Source organism: Crotalus tigris, unplaced genomic scaffold (genome assembly GCF_016545835.1).
Source record: "Crotalus tigris isolate CLP2741 ecotype Arizona unplaced genomic scaffold, ASM1654583v1 scf7180000017571.3126492, whole genome shotgun sequence".
NCBI lineage: Eukaryota > Metazoa > Chordata > Lepidosauria > Squamata > Viperidae > Crotalus > Crotalus tigris.
In genome coordinates this window covers 2,250,797-2,270,971 of record NW_024096482.1, presented here as the reverse complement: position 1 = coordinate 2,270,971, position 20,175 = coordinate 2,250,797, and the positions used below count along the sequence as shown (strand labels likewise).

The window sequence follows — 20,175 nt, the reverse complement described above, 5'->3', positions numbered from 1 at the left end:
CATATTTGGTGGACGTGTAAGCATATAAAAGCTTTTTGGATTAAGATATGGTGGAATATTCAAAGAATTTTTAAAAGGAGGGTAAAATTTACTCCGCAATTATTTTTACTAGGTATTGTTATTGACTGTGATGCTAAGGAGGTTATATTGATGTTAAATTTGATTACAGCCGCTAGGTTGTTAATAGGACAATATTGGAAGAAGGAATCTTTGCCTACTTTACAAGAATGGTTTCATAAAGTTTCGTATTTGGCAGAAATGGCAAAGATTTCGGCTTTCCTAAAGGAGCAATCTCAAGAAAAATTTTTTGCGGTATGGGAAAAATGGATAAATTTTATACAACATAATTTGGATATGGAAAAATATTATTTAGCCTTTTTATAATTTGTAATGATTGTTTTTTCTTTCTTTCTTTCTTCTTTTTCTTTTTTATATATATACATTTTTTACGTATTATTATTCATATATATTTTTTTTTTATATATATATATGCTTTATTCTTCGTCTACTTTCTTCTTTCTTCTTTCTCTCTCTCTCTTCTTTTTTTATTTTTTTTTCTTTTTTAGTATATATTATTCATTTTAAAGTTTATGTTATGCATATTATTATTATATATATTATTACTGTGATTATTATTATTATTAATTATTTTATAAATTGTAAATGTTATTTTTAAAATATTTCTTAAATAATCCTATATTCAGTTCTGGGAAGTCGGGGGGGGGGGGTGGGGTGGTTGGGGAGGGGAGGGTGGATTCTTATTTGTAAAACTTTTGAAAAATTTTAATAAAAAAAAAAAAAAAAATATTATAGGAAAGCTTCTGAAGCAGTTGTGTTGAGACTTTCAGAGGATGGACCTGCTTTTGGAATTGGTTTTCAGTTGTCCTAATAACCAGGAGTCTTTCTATTTGAACCCCTGAGATATTCACACATCCCTTAGTTCACAGTGCATACTGCATTACACAGGAAAGGAACAGACCTGTTTGCACCTGTTTGTCTGTGAGAATTAACTCACAACTGAACAGTGTTGTATATGGAAATGAACTTACTTTTCTTCACTTCTTTCTGTAGGAGAAATTATATGTCTGCCTGAATAACTTTCAGATTTATTTACTAAATTTATACAGCCATCAATCTCTGACTCTGTGGTGCAAAACATAAAAAACAACAAATAAAAACAACAAAATAAAAATCCATGTTCATTAATATCATAAAAACAAAATCCAAACCCTAGGAGAGGGAAAATAAAAATGGACACCTGAACAATGGAACCATCTGAACTCCAGGCCTGACTACATACCGAGATCTTGAAGGCTTTTCAAAAGGGCCTGCAGTTTCCTCAGTTTTTAGCCAGCAGGTCTATAGTTAAACTTAAGGGCAACAGGACCATCCTATCTGGAAATGATGGAGATCCATCAAGGGTAGGAGAAGGCTGCAGTGCAATGGGAAAAGCAATTAAACTAATGCAACCCAAATTTTCATATTAGTATTTTTGAAGATCAACAGATAAAATTTGTTATATGCCTTTGTTTAATGTTCAGGTTATTCAGGTGTCCATCCTAGCAAAGCCAACTTGCATCACCTTTGAGATCACAGTTAAAAATTATTTTTGCATATTTGTGCTATCGTTTGTCAAAAAAAAAAAAAAGGAAGGTTGTTGCTCTTTAATCCTTCTCTTATGGAGTTGAAGTAGGCTAGGGAACCGGAAGTAATTATGAAGGCCACTGGCATTTTTTCAGTTTAATAAAAGCAGGGACTAATTATTCAGTTTTTATTTAACTGAAATGCAGCCAAAAAGGAGGCTCCTGCAGAGCAGCTGCACTTCTTTAGTGTTATCCCAATTTACCACAGACACAACTGTCACAAACAGTACTTTTAAACTTGATACATAGCCATGGAAGTAAGGAGCCTTTTGTCTTGAGTGCATGCAGAACTTCTTTATACAAATCAACTGGCAGATGATGGACAATGATGAAAATCTGATTCTTTGAAGTCATAATGGTCATTGAAATGTGTGAAATTCTGGCATTGAAAAGAGGGCAGCTAGCAAGTTTCGGAATCTTGGGTGGCTGTTGGGAGCTTTCTGGGAGGTTTTCTGCATTTTGACATCAACTTCCCGTCGCTTGTTCTCAGCTTCCTTTATTTAGAGAGGAGGAAAATGTTAAACAGCTACTTGCTCACATGGATGCTATAGAGTATCTTTGGGATTGTGCAGATGGGAAATTTTGGATATATTTCTTTCTCTTGAAACACAAACTGCTGATGCTTAAATGTCCATAAATAACTTGGGGCAGAAACAAGGTTTTATTCTTCCTTTTTCTTTAAAACTTTTACTCCTACCATGTTACTTAATACTTCATCTTGTGAACTTGTGGCCAAAGTGACTTGAGAACTAAAGCAAGATCATAGTAATGGATATTATTTCACTGTTTGTTTGGTTTTTGAGTTAGTAATTCCATTGGTTTTCCTCTTCCTTTGGGGAAGTACATGGTATAAATACTAGTTTATATACTAGTATTTATTATATTGGAGTTTCTTAAATCTCCAAGATCCTATTATAGAATACGTAACTCTTTAAAAAAAGAAAACAAAAAGGAATATTTAAGGTTTCTCCTTTAAATCACTACACCTGAGAGTAGGCTTCAAAATAGAAAGAATTATGTGCCATACTAATTCATTTTATATATAAAGTTTTCCCAGTATATATAAATACACACAGACATACACACACACACAAATGCACACATACATACATGCATGCATGCATGCATACATACATACATAGTGCATTCAGACAGTATTCAGGCCCCCTTCACTTTTTTCAATTTTGTTATGCTGCAGTTGATTCTATAGTTGTTGAAATTCATTTTTTTTATTAATCTACACTCAGTACCCCATAATGACAAAGTGAAAACAGAATTTTAGAAATTTCTCTAACTTTATTAAGAAGAAAAAATGAAATATCACATTGTTGAAGTACCTTTGGCAGCAATTACAGCCTCAGATCTTTTTGGGTATGACGCTACCAGCTTTACATACTGAATTGGGGGATTTTCTGCCATTCTTCTTTGCAAATCCTCTCAAACTTAGTCAGGTTGGATGGTGACTGTTGGTGGACAGCCATTTTCAGCTCCCTCCAGAGATGTGACATAGTAGAGAATTGAATTTAGTTTTTTTCCTCCCAATTCCTAAAATATTTTAAATAATATCTAGAAGCAGGAGATTTAACCCCTTTAAATGTGACTAAAAAGATGGTTTCTTTGGTCAGCGACTAAAGCTATGTGGATGAAATAACTATAGTAGATTGTTATACATTTCAAAATGCAACTTGGAGCAGGAAGATGTTATTCTTAGGGCTTAGGAATTTACTAAGTGAATATTTTAATTCTGAATAGAATTAAAGAATAGAATAATCTATTCTTCCTTAAATAAAAGGAGGTTTATGTTCAGAACATAAGTTTCTAGTATCAGTGATTGCTCCTACATGGCGTGTGGAAAGAGCAGTAATGCCCTGGTGATGTCTGAGAAAACCAGAAAAGGTTCATTTTAAAAGAATGAATATAGGCAATGATTGCCTTCCCTCATTGTGTCTATTTCTAATCAGAATGGTCTTATTTCCTCATAGCATCCGTTGGAGACAAACACAGGGAAATTGTGCATTGAACCCATTTTTACCAAGTACCACAGGGGTAGACCATGGAGGTGAAACAGCCTAATACATTCCTTGTTTATTTGAAGTAGTGAAATAATTTCCTTTAATGAGATATTCTCATTAAATTATACTTTTCATATATCCTACATGAGATAGGATTACTTATAAAATATTCTCTTTCAGAAATATGTAAAATGAAGTTGCAGTATTTTCTCCTTGATGTCTTAACTTCAGATGCACACTTATCCAAATATATCTCTGGGGTCAATAAAGATCTGGAGGTTTTTGCAGGAGTAGCTTTTGAAGACCGGTAAACACATTTGGAATCTTGATTCATACCATGGGAACTCTTAACAAACTGCCATGAGGAGGCTTATACATGTGCAAAATAATTGTCACTGTGGCCATTCACAAAAATCTCATTAACCAGATGGCAAATCGGAGAAGCTGCTTCTAGCCCCATCTTGCAGCTGCCTTCTCCACCACAACTTTCTTTTTCTTCTTTTCGTTGTTTTAAGATGCATGTGACAGCTAAAAAAAATGCACTGGGCTGCAGCCACACATTATTTCCAGGAACACCACTATGGCTATTGCATCCAAAGCATATTTTATGTATCTTATGGTTGGTAGGATATGGACAATAATACATTGGTTTGCAAAGTAATTTCTAAAGATTCTAATTTGTATAGAATGACATGATATTATGTGCATTAAAACTGGGCTTTGACTATAGCATTGACTATGCTTGTGGCCAAAATATGTTGAAACTGATGGTACTGTCCATATTATTAGCAGGAAAAATTGGTTGCTGAATGCAATACCAGTATTACAATATGTGATAGAATAAATCATTTATGAGAGTAAGTTAGTGAGAGTAACACTTAGCAAATTAGTCCACATTGGTATATGTTATTTACTCTGTTTATTGATAAATATATCAAGAAAATTTGTGATAATGTTACATACATTGGTTAGGGATACAGATGTGACTGTATGTGGAGAATCCTGAATTGTTGGTTAAGAATCTGAAGTATTTATAGGAAATGTTAGATTGTATGAAGACTAGCAACAGTAATTTAACTTCCACAGAAAGTACATGAATTTTGAGGGAGGGAGGGAGGGAGGGAGGGAGGAAGGAAGGAAGGAAGGAAGGAAGGAAGGAAGGAAGGCTAAATGCAAAAGTGAGTGACTAATTCAAAGACAAATTGTTGGGATTTGGTCATATACAGTAGAGAGAATGAATGAGGACTGAATCATAAAACTACTGTAAATGCTGGCGTACAAGGCGACCCGGCGTATAAGACGACCCCCGTCTTTATAGCCGGGCCGCATTCCTAGAACGTCGTCTTATACGCCGGAAACTACCAGTATTTCCGGCATATAAGACGACTCGGCGTATAAGACGACCCCCATCTTTGGCGCCGATTTCAGCGCTCGTGGAAGTCGTCTTATACGCCGGCTTTTACGGTAATACCTGGAAGCAGAGTGAATGAGTCAAGAAAATGGGAAGAACCAGAAAGTTGTAGTTGGATGGAGCTAATGAATCTTACAAATAAAAAAATTAAAAGAAGAAAAGGCAAGTATGAAGTGATTTTTATTTTATTTTATTTTTAAAATTTATAAGCCGCCCCACTCCCGAAGGACTCTGGGCGGCTAACAATAAAAAAAACACATAAAACATAACAAACAACAACACAAAAACAATCATCCAGGGGTAAGGTTTTATAAACCCCAGGCCTGCCGGAAAAGCCAGGTCTTAAGTAGCTTACGGAAGACCAAAAGGGTGGGAGCGGTCCTAATTTCCGGGGGGAGCTGATTCCAAAGCATGGGCGCCATCACAGAGAAGGCCCTCCTCCGCGGCCCCGCCAAATGGCACTGCTTGGTCGACGGGGCCCGAAGGAGGCCCAGCCTGTGGGATCTAACCGGACGTAGGGAACTATGAGGTAGTAGGCGGTCTCGCAAATAGCCTGGCCCTGAGCCATATAGGGCTTTAAAGGTAATGATCAACACCTTGAATTGGACCCGGAGACCAATAGGCAACCAGTGCAGCTCACGGAGGATAGGTGTAACGTGGGTGTATCGAGGAGCACCCACTATCACTCGCGCGGCTGCATTCTGGACCAACTGTAGTCTCCGAATACTTTTCAAGGGTAGCCCCATGTAGAGCGCATTGCAGTAGTCCAAACGTGAGGTGACAAGGGCGTGAGTGACTGTAAGGAGAGCCTCCCGGTCCAGGTAGGGTCGCAACTGGTGCAACAGGCGAACTTGTGCAAATATGGACATGGTCTGTCATTGTCATTCATGCCTTAATCACTTCCCAGTTGAAAGTAGTGATTGGATGGAGTTGATGAGGTCCTGCAAAAGAAGAGCATGAGAAGTTTTAAAAGCAGTGTATGAAGCGGTACAAGGACATTCTGGAAGAATGAAAAAATGTGAGGAAATATTGTGAATGGTGTTGGTATAAACTAAATTTAGCTACTTTTCTCATCTCATGTTTAGGGTTATTTTTTCTTTACAATTTCTTAATATTTTTCTACACTTTGCATAACATAGTTTATTCCAAAAGTAAGTAGTATGAAGGCTGGGTACATAAAGTTATTTTTCCTTCATGTATATGTCTGCATATTTAGTGGCATCCCTTTCAGAATCGGTAGAAACTGCTTTTTTGTCAGTTACATATTTATGCAGAGGCACACAAATCCTAATTTTAAGAATGTATCTGTGTAAATGTAAATAAATTGCCAGTTGATTTTTATAAACAGACAAGCTGCAACAATTAAGCCTCACCCTTATTTTTACCATTGGTGAAACAAATTGTGTGAAGTATTACAATTGAATGCCCAACCTTTGCAATATTTCTTTCTAAGCAATCAAATGCCTGTCTGTCAGAAGAGAGTGTAGTTTTGTATGTTGCAACTTTTTGACTAATAATTGGCGTGTCTTCATATTTTGACTAGTCTGGAATTTAATATAAACACTGTTTGGATTCAAAGGAAACATTTATGATTAAATAGTTAAAATATTTTGACAGTTTGCTTTAGGTAGTCTGAACTCAGCTTTTATGTGTTGTTGTAATTTCCTGTGGATTCCCCCTCCCCTAGTTCTAAATGCAAGACAAGCATTTCACACTTGGCAGTTGTGACTGATCTCTCTGAGTTGATTTTATAAAGTGAAACAAAAAGGGGAGGGGGGAGTGGAAGACATGCCTCCCCTTTTCCAGGAATGGTCTGCTGAGAACAGCTTTTAAATTCTTTGACAGCAGATGCACTGAGGTTGGTAGCTGGAGGCTTATTTTTTAAAATCACAGTGTGCTATTTAAATTTGTTTGCCTCCTTAAATTTAAGTCATGTCATCACTGGTTTGGATTACCTCTGTCTGCCAAGAGTTGGGCTTGCATCAGATCAGCCTTTGTTTTGGAGACAGGCAGAAGAAAGAAGTCCATGCCATTCCCATTGGCATTGTGCAGGCAAAAATCTAAAGTAGGTGGTAGTTTTGAATTACTCTGCGAGGTTAATGTGTTCGTTTTGGGAGGAAGCATATGATAATCTGAGCTTTTGTCAACAGATGTTAGAAGATTAGGATTCAAATTATAGAGAATACCTTTTGTATAACCATGTGCTTGCTTCAGACCTATGCAAAATATTGGATTCATTGAGCTTTAGTCATATCACCCCAATTCCATTCATGCAGCATTTACTGGCTAAAACCAGAAATAGTTGTGTTGGCCTATAAGAACTGAAACTAACCTTCTAAAGTTAGTCAATACTTTTAATACAATCAGCAAAAGTGCACAAAAATTTGCAAACTTTTTCCTTTCCAAAATTCTTCATTCAACTGGGCAGTACCAAAAGCTGTAGATTTGAAACATAAGTCAAGCATGGTATAGAACATGGAGGCAAAATATAGAATTTGGAGTTATCACAATAGTCACAGCAAAGTAGTCACTGAACAAGGACTACCTGTAATGGTATTGCAAAACTGCTTAGTCATGGCACTGAGATAAATGTATGGTGTTAAGCTGCATTAAGACTTCTGGGTGCCCCGTAGAGCTACATATTTTAGCCTAAACACTACAGCAGGGCATTGCAAAGGTACCATAGCATCCCTGAGGTTTAAATGTTAATGATCTTCTGTTCAGTGAAAGAGTGTAATTCCAGAAAGACTATGTAAGCTATATAAACACTCTTGAATATTTGTTATCCTATTTGTGAATGATGAATAGATTTGGAACCTCTGCATTTCATTTTTCTCAATGAAAATTAACTTTCCCCGAAGTATAGGTCATTGGCATTTTTAAAAAATGCACTTGTTTATCTCTTCTTTCTTGTTTTCATAGGACATTAGCCCTCTAACTGGTGTTCCGGAGGAGCATATTAAAACAAGAAAAGCGTATATTTTTGTTCCAGCCCGTAATGCCATGCAAGCTGGGGTTAATAACACAAAAAAATGGAAAATGGAATTTGACACAAGGGAGCGTTGGGAAAACCCACTGATGGGTTGGGCATCTTCGTAAGTATAAAATAGCATTTTCAAAGTTTATTGTTTGATCAACTATTACAGACATTTTTACCAAGCACGATTAGATTTTAAAAGTTCTAATAACATTATGTTTTTGCCAAGGATGTTACTTTTTATTTGGGAATTTTTTTGTTAACTTCTAAATGTGAAATTGAAGCAATTCTCACATTTGAGAAAGAGGATCATCGGGTGGTAAAATGTACAAATGACCATGTGGAGTTGCATTAAATAGGCCATGAAAATTCCAAGAGTCAGACAAGATCAAATTGTTATTAGCTACATTACATAAGAGTCAGTTTTGTCTAGTGATTAAACCATCAGGCTAGAAGCCAAGAGACTCTGAGTTCTAGTCCTTCTTTAGGCATGAAAGCCATTTGGGTAACTTTGGGCCATGTCACTCACTCTCAGCCCATGACATCAGGCTCAAGGGACAAACTGGTTAGTCAATTCCTGTCCAATCAATTGATCAACATTCAGTTGATTTGAAAAAGCAGACCTTGCACCTGTGAGAAAATACTTCAGAAAGGAAAAAAAGCTAGCTTAAATTTTACTGATAAAGAAATGAGAGGCCAAAACAGACAGTCATCTTTATTTACTACAGCCTAATGGATCTTAGCCCAGAATCTAGACAATTCACAACAATTAAAGAAATTACAATAAAAGATATAATTTATTAATTATAGATAAAACACATTTTGTGGTAATTTGCAGGATTTGTTTTGTTCCCTTGCATGTGACTAAGGAATGTCTGTGAAATAATGACTATATTCCAACAAATTTTTGCTTTATCTGTAGACTATATAAACATAATAAATCCCCACATTTTATCAATTCAGTCAGTTAGAGAATGCATTCCAGTGAAAGCATTGCTAAAAGTTGCAAACAGATGTGACAAGCAGATATGTATCAGTAGGGATGCTTCCAGTTTAGGTAATATTTGATCTAGGTTCTTACTTTAATTACCTGGGTTCCTTAACATTCTTACTTTTACAATTAGGCTGCCTCTTTGGGGACTATGCCACTTTAGATACTGGCTGAAGCAAATTCTTTGGGAACATTCTTCGTTTACCTTATTTTACTGTATTAGATAGATTTGTATCTTAAGAAAACAAATCAATCTTGATTTATCTTAGTAAAGCAGCATGGGATCTTGAACTTCAGTAAAAAATAAGAGTTTCCAACTTGTATTATAACTGCTCAGATTCTTAGCTCAAAACTCGCTGCCTTCAATATGAGAGTGGACGCATTTTTGTTGTGTAATAACATGTGGTAATATCTCCATAATGCTTTAACAATTTGTTAAATTTTATATCAATGAAATGAATGAAAGAAGCCATTTGGTTTACAATCTGTCTTCGTCTGTCACCTATTTCCTTGCTTTCTAAAGTCAGAAAGTTAGTTCTGCATCACTGAAGAAAGTACTGCAGATTTTATGAAGATTTAATTGCAGATCAAAAGGACTTTTTGCAATGAAGCAATTGCACACAGACTTTTATAACCTTGAGACACATTTTACATAATTTCAGAGTTGCTGTAACATATTTATTCTCATAAATTCTGAGAATTCATCATGCTTCCCTTGGTAGTACTAGAAGTTCTATTTTAGTGATTGTGGTGGTATTATTCATGAAAGAGATATTCTGAAAAATTAAGTAAGCACATGTTTAACATTTCACTCCGGACTGTGGGTTTGGATGTTTGGCTTACTCAGAAAATGGAAGGCTAAGAATTCTTGGCCCTTTTGTGGTTCAGCCTCCTCCTCCTCCTCCTCGTTAGAAATAAAAAATTAGAAAAACTAGATTATTTTTGTTTCCTTTTTTCTGGTGTCATAAAATGCATTTCTAACCCACCATAAGATATTGTGAAACTTAGAATTAGAAGCAGGCAGCTAGCAATTTGTCTCTATTCTTGGATAGAAAATATGATTTAAACTTAAATAAAGAATGCATGCAAGGTTGTGTGGTTGTTCTAGCCAGATCTGTATTTTTAAAATCCGTGGGATTTCCAGCCAGGCCTGAGGCACACTTGTATTGTACCCACAAGCTTCCATTCTATGCTACACCATCCGTTGTTTTTCTTTAACAACTCTCTGAAACTACTAGATGTGGTCATCTAGGGATTTGGAGTTAAATGTGATCAGCATATGATGACACTTTTCCCTTGCCTTATGAGTCAGGTGAGGCCATAGAGCTGCTGATCCAGTGCCTGGTTTTGACAATGGACTAGGTGATAGTAAATAAACAGGAGCTGAACTCTAAGAAGAGGAAAGTGCTGTGAGCTAACAGTCGTTGTATTTGTGGAGTTGATAATCCTTCAGTTCTGGATAGGATTGTCCTCAAGTTCCCAGTGTGACAGCATTAGTACTGTTATTATAGACCCAAATACTTTTGTCCATTTTTGGTATCTCTTAATCCCTAGATACTGTGATGTTTAATAAATACCAGTCAGTATTACTGCAATGTATTGTGAAGCTTCAAATAGTACAGAATATGGTTGTTAGAATTTTACTGGATAATTTTATTACTCAGTTTCAGAAACAGAGGCTTTGTCCATTGGTTTCCAACTCAGTTCAGAACACTCATTAAAACCCTACGTAGTATCTTTCCATTGTATATGTCCATTAAGAATCTCTATTGAAACTGTCTATGGAGATTCTCAGTCATCCAGGTCATGGTTGTCCCAAAAGTGCATCAAAAGGCAATTAAACTTTCCTGTTTTTTATACCTTGAAAATGTTTCGCTGCTCATCCAAGAAGCTTCTTCAGATCTTGAACCTTTGGTCCAGTTGCCTTTTGAAAAAGCACCTTTGTGACTCTATTGAAACTTCATGTGCCTTTTCTCTCAGAGATACAAAGATAATTTACAGGAAGAGGATTTCCTTTAGACCAGAGCCAATGATTGTGCCATTTTGGCACTAGAAAAGATTTATCTTAATAGTTTTTCTGAAATCATAGTGTTTTTAAATGTTTACCTGCTATTTCCATGTTTTATTATTTACAGAGCGGATCCTCTGTCCAATATCCAGCTAACTTTCTCTACAAAAGAAGATGCTATTGCATTTGCTGAAAAAAATGGTATGTGTAGCAGCAACCAGAGTGCATGCTATTGAATGAGAGGGGGAGTTTGAGCTACTAGCAGAAAGAAATGGCAGTGACATGGGGCTGAAATTTCATCTTGGCAGATGTGTTCTGTTGAGTGGGTAGCAGTACCTAGTGTACTAGTGATGCAGAACAGGAACTGCTATATGATTCTGAAGTAGAACATTCAAATATTAATATTCTCTTACATTGTTTGAAATTGAAGTTTGGATTAACACTTGATATTGTTGATAATAAAAAATATTGAACTTCATCAGTAGTAAAAATTGTTCAGTTGTCCCTTCATAGATCCTTGTCACTTTCATTTTCTCAGTCATCCTCACTACCTTGGCACAGAGTGATTGGTGTCTTACCTTGCAAACATCCCAGGAAGATTTTTCCCTTGTGTATCATTTAGTTTGGAATATTGATATGAAAAGAGAGTGTGATGGTTCAGCGGTTAAACATGCTGAGCTGGATAGCAGACAGCCTGGGTTCAAACCTGAGTGCCACGTGACAGGGTGACCTCCTGTTACTTGCCCCAGCTGCCAACCTAGCAGTTTGAAAGCATGCAAATGCAAGTAGATAAATAGGTGCCACTTCAGTGGGAAGGTAACAGCGTTCCATGCACCTTGGTGTATAATCATGCTGGCCACATGACTATGGAAATGTCTTTGGGCAACGCTGACTTCCTCAGGTAAGAAATGAAGATGAGCACTCCTCCTAGAGTCGGACACAACTGGAAAAGGGAAACTTTTACCTTTATTGATACCAAGCTCTGGTGCTGGGTTTCATGGGGGTTTTTGTATCCAACATTGTCTTCCCTAATAACATCACATTATGACACAATTTTGCCATAATAGACAGGATGGATGTGCCATAGTGCTGGTATTGAGAAAAACATCTTTGGAGGGAGGATCCTTATCATCCCGAATGAGGACATGGTCACGGGGGTAGGGAGTAGGATCCATCTGTAGTAAATGGTCCTGCAGATAGCTATTATGGCTTTAGAGATTAAAACCAGCACCTAGGAACAGATTCTTAATAAGTAATTTGATATATGCATAAGTATTTGTAGTTAATATTGTTGCTTTTAGTGGAAGATCATCTCTTGGATCAAAATCTAACTGGGGGTCATTTGCCTCCATTTTGCAGGACCAAAAATGTTGATTTAGCAATTTTCTTAACTAAAACATATTGAATATGTTACTCCTGGCATCTTAAATACACTGAGAATTTTTAGGGAGTAGTTCTTATAAGCCTTCATATCCCATAAATGTTGGTGTTAAACTAAATCTGTACATTTTACTTTAGCTGACAAGAAAATCAGTTTGCTAAAGTGAGAACTAAGAACATTGGCCTAATTCCAGTGAATGTGAGTGAGTGATGTTTTACCATCTGCCCGTGCCAGGGCATCTTTATCTTGGTTTATAAGTCTCACTTATTCCATGATTAGGCCTCATGAGTGCAGAGATTTTCAGGCAAACCCTGAATGATGCCAAACCCTGTGATTCTTTATGTGCTTATTTCTAACACTGCAAACATGCAGTTATTAAACTCAATTTCATTCCTGAACTAGAGTCAAAAGTTGAAATTACCCCTAGGAGCCAAACAAACACAAGTTTGCCTTCCTGTTTAATATATATTAATTTCAGAATAAATTTTCTTTAAATTATCCCTAATAACACATAATGTTGACAGTATTTTAAGGAATATAGGCCAAAAGATTTAGAGAGATCCAAGTTGAATAATCTAGTGAACAGTTTTGCATGGAAATGTATAGATCTGAAACTGAATTTTCTCTAGATTACATATAAAAGTGAATAAAATAAAAAAAGATTCATTCCCTATTATCCTTTCCGACTCCCAGGTAACTTTCTCAGAAGCAAGTGCAGAGTATCATTACTGCAGTTTTACTGCAGTATGAATAGTCTATTAATCACATTTACTCTTCCTTGATCCCATGTGTCTGTCTCAGACTGCCATTCCTTTCTGCCTCTGTAGGGAAAGGAATTATCATCATGCAAATCCATTTTCTGAATCTGACAGAGCAATATAATCAGAATAATGTTTACAGCTCGAAAACAACTCTTTAAAAGACTAGTATCAGGCAATTCCATTTATTTTAAATGTGAAGCTATGGAAAAATTAGCAAGGTTCCTGTTATGTGAAGCAGCTGATTCTGAATTCAGGGATCACATTCTAAATTCTCCAAAGCTCACCTCTTTGTCCTTCTTGCTTCCTTGTGGCGTTAGGATCCTCTGCTACCAGGCATATTTTCAAAACTTGGCTTGACATCTGATAGAGAGGTATGAATGCATAAGATTACAGCCTTCATGTGTCAACTGTCGGTCCTGGTCCATCAGCAGGAGCGGTGAAAGTTGGAACACACAGTTAATGAGATCTGACAAACCTGAGAACAGGTGTAGGTCACATTTAAGGCATATCTGTCTTAAAGGATTATTGTTCACTGCCTTTTGCAAAAGAATAAACTAGTAATTGCATATTGTGTATCAAATATGTTGGTATTTCTTTTCTGTTAGCTCTTAAAAGTTTGAAGTTACTTTTGTTTGTGTTGCACTTGCTCACTATCACCAACTATATGTGTGTTGTTTAGAATTCTCAACATGTTTTTTCCTAGGCTGGAGCTATGATGTTCAAGAGCAGAGGATTCCAAAACCTAAATCCAAGTCTTATGGCGCAAACTTTTCTTGGAACAAAAGAACAAGAGTGTCCACAAAATAGGTTGGCATTGGTTGTCTCTGCATCTGACTGTGAATAAAGTCAGCTGTGCTGTATTTATAGTCCATGTATAATACATCTCTTAATCTCCTAATAAATTTGACCTTTAAACTACTCATGCGTCTTGTGGTGTCTATTTAAAATGTTTTTGATGTCTCCAATTGAACCTGTTACAAACTTCCCTATATTTAGAGAGGAGATTTGGGGTGTTCATACCTCTAGGAAATTGCTGTACGTGGAATTCATTAAAAGGAATGTTTGAAATGAACTGCAGCATTAAATACCAAGCCTTGGCTTTTGAATAATTTTATAATTCAATATATATTCATATATATATTCACATAGAAAAGCTGTTAAAACTTCAGTCATTTGTGCGGCTTTTTTTACCTTGTTATATACAATACAAGAATGTACTATTTTATTAAAACAAGATTTCTTAAATCAATAACAGCTCCCTCTGGAAGATTAAATTTACATTCTTTTGGATCTCAGTGCCATTCTACCTTAAAAATGATGACAGATTTTATATTTTGAGAACTTGAGGGCATATTTAGAACATCCTTAAACCCTATCAGATAAATCCTGTCATTGCTTGTTCATATATAACTGAAAACCTATCAGACCCAAGTAAAACTCTGTGCTCCATTAGTGCAAGAGGAAAGGACACATCTTACCATCCTGTTGTGGATATTGGGACATCTTTTTCCAGTCAAGAATTGCTAAGGGTGTTTTGGAAAGTTCTCTGCAACTAAGATAAAAATATCACAGCTTTGTTCCAGCTCTTCTCAGAGACGCAGTGACCAATTCCAGTGTTGCTTCTCAGTGTAGCATCAAAGACAGGCATCAAAATACAAGACCATGATGTTTACAGAATTGCAACAAATGACTTTCCTGGGATGGCTACAGTAGAAGTAAGCAGCTTCTTTCTCAAGGAATAAGTGCCACTGCAATCTTTGCACTTCAAATCTGGAAGAAGGAATTTGGGGGAAGTTAGTTATGACTATTCTTGCTGCTATTCAAAACTGGGGCCAAAGCATTCGTCATCATGCTGAACACCAGGAAGAAGGCAGTGCCCCTTGTAATCCCTAAAACCATACCTGTAATAAAGACTTTTGTAATACAAAGGCAGCCAACCTACTTGCAAGCCTTATGGAATTGTAAATTCAGCTGCATATTTACAAATGTTAAACACCTAAATAGTTCATTTGTGACCTACATCGATCTCAAAGAGGAAAGAATCACACAGCAGGTATATTTGTTATGTTAAAGATTAAAACATACTATTGATTTGCAAGAGAGAAAAAATTCCTATAACACTCCTTCTGTGCTATAGACAAACCTAGTGAAAAAGCAGATTTCCTTTTTTTAAAACAGTTCTGAGTTTTGAAAGCTGTTTAAATCGTATCATCTGAGTGTTTGCAGCTATATGGCACTATGACTACAATGTCTGGTGTTAATGGGCCTGTAAGTCAAATTGCAGATGGAAGCCCTTTAAAGTATTTGTATGGAGGAAAAAAATACAAATTTAGAGCAACATCAAGTTCTAATAAAAGAGAATATTTATAGCTCAGGGTTGAAACAAGGGATCCTTGATGCTCTCTGAGCTTGATTGTTTTCTTGCAAATATTTCATTACCCAAACTACGGTAGGTAACATCCTAAGTGATAGGTAACATCATCACTAGCACATGCTAGATCCCTCATACCAAGTTTTTTTCCTTTAATTTCTTTTATGAGTTAATTATTTGTGGAACTATGTTGCACTATTAGAAATGAAGTATTGATTGCATGTCAATCTTATCAAAATTTGCTATTGGCTAAAAATTATCAGACAACCTATTTACTTTGAAATATAAAACAAAGCACTTCTTCAAACTAATCAGAGTAGCAAAGAAGAAACCAAGGATGATAAATCTACTATTAGGTCTTGATTCTCATACAGGTGTCATTAAAATTATTAACTACTAATCTTGGGATTTTTGAAATTATTTCCTTTTGAATCTAGTTTTGGAATACAATAAATGTGTGGCTCCATCTGTTGTTCCACTTCCATGTTTCAATTGTTTCTAAACTTTGAGTAATTTAATAAATTATTTAGACTTCTTGTCCTAATTAAAATACAGAAAAACACTTTTAATCTAAACATCTTTAGAAATTACAGCCAAATATCGATGTAAGCTTGTTAGTTTTTCAATGAAGCCTAATGTTAGAGAAAAGGATAAAATATAATGTATATTTATTTAAGTAGCTTAAAAATTATGTGTGGATTGCAATGTGCAAAGTTTAAGAAATGCTGGAAATCAGCTAGAAGACAAGTATGAAGTGCAGTTATTAAATAACATCTCTTGTTCTCTTCCCTGCATGAATGAATGGTACAGAAGATCTAATGCACAATGTATAAATTGTACAGAAGTACAATGTTACCTTTGATAAACAGCAGAGTCAATAGTGCAATAGTGCAACAAGTGAAAAGCACCTTCCCTCAATAATCTTTCTTCCACTAATCATGTTATTTAATTACCATCTTCCCATGAGCTGGCAGGGATGCCCGTGAAGAAACATGGTTTACAAACTGATGTTATCCTTCAAATAACTTTGTAAAGTTCCCAAGCTTGAAAAACCCTCTTCTAGAGCGTATTGCAAGTACAGGAGGGATTTGGATCCTAGTATCGATCTAAAACCCATCCAAAATATTTCTGGCTTGTAAATGTTGGTGAAGTATTAGCTGGTGATGAGGAAGCTCAAGAGGTTAGATCCAAAAATACTTTATGCCCTTGTGATATATCCATAAGGTTATAAGATTGTAGCCTTAGAGAAGAAAGAGAGGAATGTTTTGGATATAGGACATTCATCTATAGGTGACACTGACAAATATGCAAACATTTAATTTCTAGGTATTTCCTAGAAGAAATAAAAGAAATTTCTATCATTTTAAGAAGAAAACAAATGTTGGATGTGGTGCTTCTAAATTTACAAATACAATATTTTAGTAATCCAGAGTTATGTAAAGTTGTATTGTTGTTGATACCCTTAAGGCTGCACATTCCTCATTTCCTGTTACAATATTTATACGTGTAAGGCCGAATATATCTCACTGAAATTAAATACCTTGATATAAGTGAATCATTGCTACTTTTTTCAATTATTTCATTATGAAATAAAAGAACAAGCAATAGATCCAATGTTTCACTACAAGAATTTATAAATTATTGCAACCAGGTCTCTATTTCAGAAATTCCCAGATTGATCAATTGTTCACATCAGTTGTATTTGTTCACTTCAAAAATAGATATAAAGAGACTATCTTAGAATTTGATAATAGTCTAAAAGAAAAGTCAGCATCACAAAGTCTTTTACACATAGTGCACAATAAGAAACAGGATTAGTTAGATACTTTTGTACAAACTGCACAGCATCATACAAGCTTAAATTTAGAGAGTTCCTGAGTTTTAGATCCAGTTCCTAAGGAAACAATACATCTTAAGGCCAACTCAACAAGAGGTTTCATGCCAGAAAAGCAAGAAATTCTACTTGCAGAGTAGAGGAGGCACTGCAATTCCCATGGCTTGGGCTGCTTTGGGCCATCTTGCAATCTGTTCAAGCCCATCTGGAAGCAGGCACAAAAGCCTTTTTTGGCTATTGGAATTGTCAGATGAGGCTGGAAGCAAAACAACACAACCACTTCAATATTGAGAGAGTGGAGAAGGTTTTCTTCCCTTTTGAAGGGGTGACTTTAAATCATTTTGCGGTCAGGCTGTAACATTAAATTTCACCATTTGCAGTCAGAAGATGTGGTAATGGTTACCAGTTTTGATAGATTTAGAGGGATTACTCAAATTTATGAAGGATAAATCCATCAGCAAAAAAGTCTAGCCATAATAAAGATATGCAGCCTCCCGGTTCACATTTACCATTCTTTTGCAGAATATTTGCTAAGGAGCAATAGGGAGAGAAATATACAAACACCGTAGATGATTCCTGATGAACGCCTCTCAGGGACTTCTGATTGGCCATTACTCAGAATCTGATGCAGGCTTATTACTTGGATTCAGCAGAGCTCTTACGATCAGCTATTATTTTGAATACTAAAAAAGGGTAAAAGGTGCAGGTAACTGGTTAATCTATAAGAAATTTAAAGGATAGCTCATTTGGGACACTGGCCACACTATGATAATAGTGATGAGGTAACAAACACACTTATAATTTCTCTTAAGTATCTTTAATATTCTTAAAATTACCTCAGTTAGTCTACAGGCTTTCTCCTGGTGCTTTCTGGCTGTTAAAAGTTCAGTCAAAGTGAGCAATCAACCAATCTAGGAATTGAAGTCTTTCAAATATTTTCTAGATGCAGAAATAATAAAATGGAATGGAATGGAAGAGGAGAGGAGAGGAGAGGAGAAGAGAAGAGAAGAGAAGAGAAGAGAAGAGAAGAGAAGAGAAGAGAAGAGAAGAGAAGAGAAGAGAAGAGTTGGAAGGGACTTTGGAGGTCTTCTAATCCAAACCCTATACCATTTCAGACAAATGGTTGTCCAGTCTCTTCTTAAAAACTTCTGGTGTTGGAGCATTCACAATTTCTGGAGGCAAGTTGTTCCACTGATTCTTCTGTCAGAAAATTTCTTAATTGTTGGTTGCTTCCCTCCTTGATTAGTTTTCACCCATTTGTTTTCAAAACAGTTCCTAAAACCTCTGATCAAGAGACAAAGCTCTAGTGATGGAAAATTTGAGTTATTCATGAAACCCCATCAAGTTCCCATGGAATGCTAGAGTTCCACAGAACAGAGTTTGAAAAACCTTGGTCAGGTTCACCTGGAATGTGTCTGTTTCCTAAGGATCCAAAGTTCAGGCCTTTGCCTTGAAGGCCATCTGGTGTATTAAAATGGAAAAATAAATATTGATATAGACATGTGCCCAGATTAATTTGTTTATAAAATCCCTCAAGGCAGTTGCGAACTACTTCCAAATTGTTTCAAATAAATGTTATATTCATAAAATTCAGAGAATGAAACACACATATATAGGGTGCATATACCTGGAAATGTGATGGGCAGCTATCTGAACAATCAAAATCTATTTCCACCAGCATGCTGGGTTAGTATGACTGCTATGAGTAGCAATTCAACATTTTTCCTGAGATCACATTTTGTCCATTCTTGCTATAAAGGAGTAACCATTTTCCCACTTTAATTACTTCACACAACTAAGTATGGCTATCACTTGATGAAAAGCAATACAATCATGTGGGAATAGAAACAGCAAGTACAAAGATGTTATATATCTAAATAGTAGCAGAAAATGCAAGAATGGAGGTCATGGTAGCACTTTTACCTTTCCTGTTAAGGCAGTGTTTAATTTTGATCATAAATCTACAGTTTAACTTTTCAGTCTGTGTTATTTGGGGTTGAGATGTGGCTTACCTGTATCAGATATTTTACTGGAATAAATAAATGGACTTAAGTTGACATTTACATCCCACTAGTATTAACTATTTCTTGGGAAATGGTGAATGAGGTGAGACGTGGTATGAAAAAAGTATACAAGTTTTTCTTTCTCTCTCTCAAAACATTTGGGTGGAGGCCACTCAGTGAAGTTGATTGGAAGAAAATTTAAAACAGATGGAAAGTGGCAGGTTGTCCTTGCACATGGCATATTAACCAGTGAAATTCATTACCAGAAGACATGATGATGACCATTAACTTTGATGGCTTTAAAAAGAGGGGATAGGCTCATAGAGAAGAGAACTCCTCCTCTTGATAAGTCAGTTTTACCTTTAGATTTTGTGCAACATGCTTTCAATTATCAGACGCAGGAGAAAATTTTGCAAAAGGGTTATTTATATTCTGCTGGCAGCTCTGGTGAGAATGATCTCTGATGGGCCTTGTCCCAATCCAGAAGGGTTTCAATCTTTGTGTTCTAACCTTAACCATTTTTGCTAAGTGGCATTCTTTTACATTTCAGTCTTCCAACCTTAGTGATATATTTGCTTTATTACACAAAAATAATATATATTTGTGCTCTTGAGCCAAGCAGCCTTACTAACCAAGGAAAAGCCTTGATGATATTTCTTTGAATCCTTGTAAATTTCTTGGGAAACAAAAATTGCAGTAACCAGTCAAGGTAGTGATACTTTTACCCTATCACACAAAAATGAGCATATATCTTTGCTTGAGCCAAGTAGTCTCATGAACCAA

General features: G+C 35.9%; 1 protein-coding gene across 2 annotated transcripts in view; it reads left to right on the top strand.

Moving 5' to 3' along the window:
- Window positions 1-14,102, top strand: part of NDUFS4 (NADH:ubiquinone oxidoreductase subunit S4) — a 38,808-nt gene extending 24,706 nt beyond the window's left edge. The window contains exons 3-5 of one of the 2 annotated variants that reach the window (XM_039355941.1): window positions 7,989-8,161; window positions 11,170-11,243; window positions 13,888-14,102. In XM_039355941.1, coding sequence (XP_039211875.1) covers window positions 7,989-8,161; window positions 11,170-11,243; window positions 13,888-13,991 — 351 coding nt within the window. In that variant the 3' untranslated portion in view covers window positions 13,992-14,102. Of the gene's footprint in view, window positions 1-7,988; window positions 8,162-11,169; window positions 11,244-13,501; window positions 13,850-13,887 lie in introns of those variants that run through there. The other variant, XM_039355952.1, reaches the window with a different exon arrangement.
- Window positions 14,103-20,175: the final 6,073 nt, after the last annotated feature.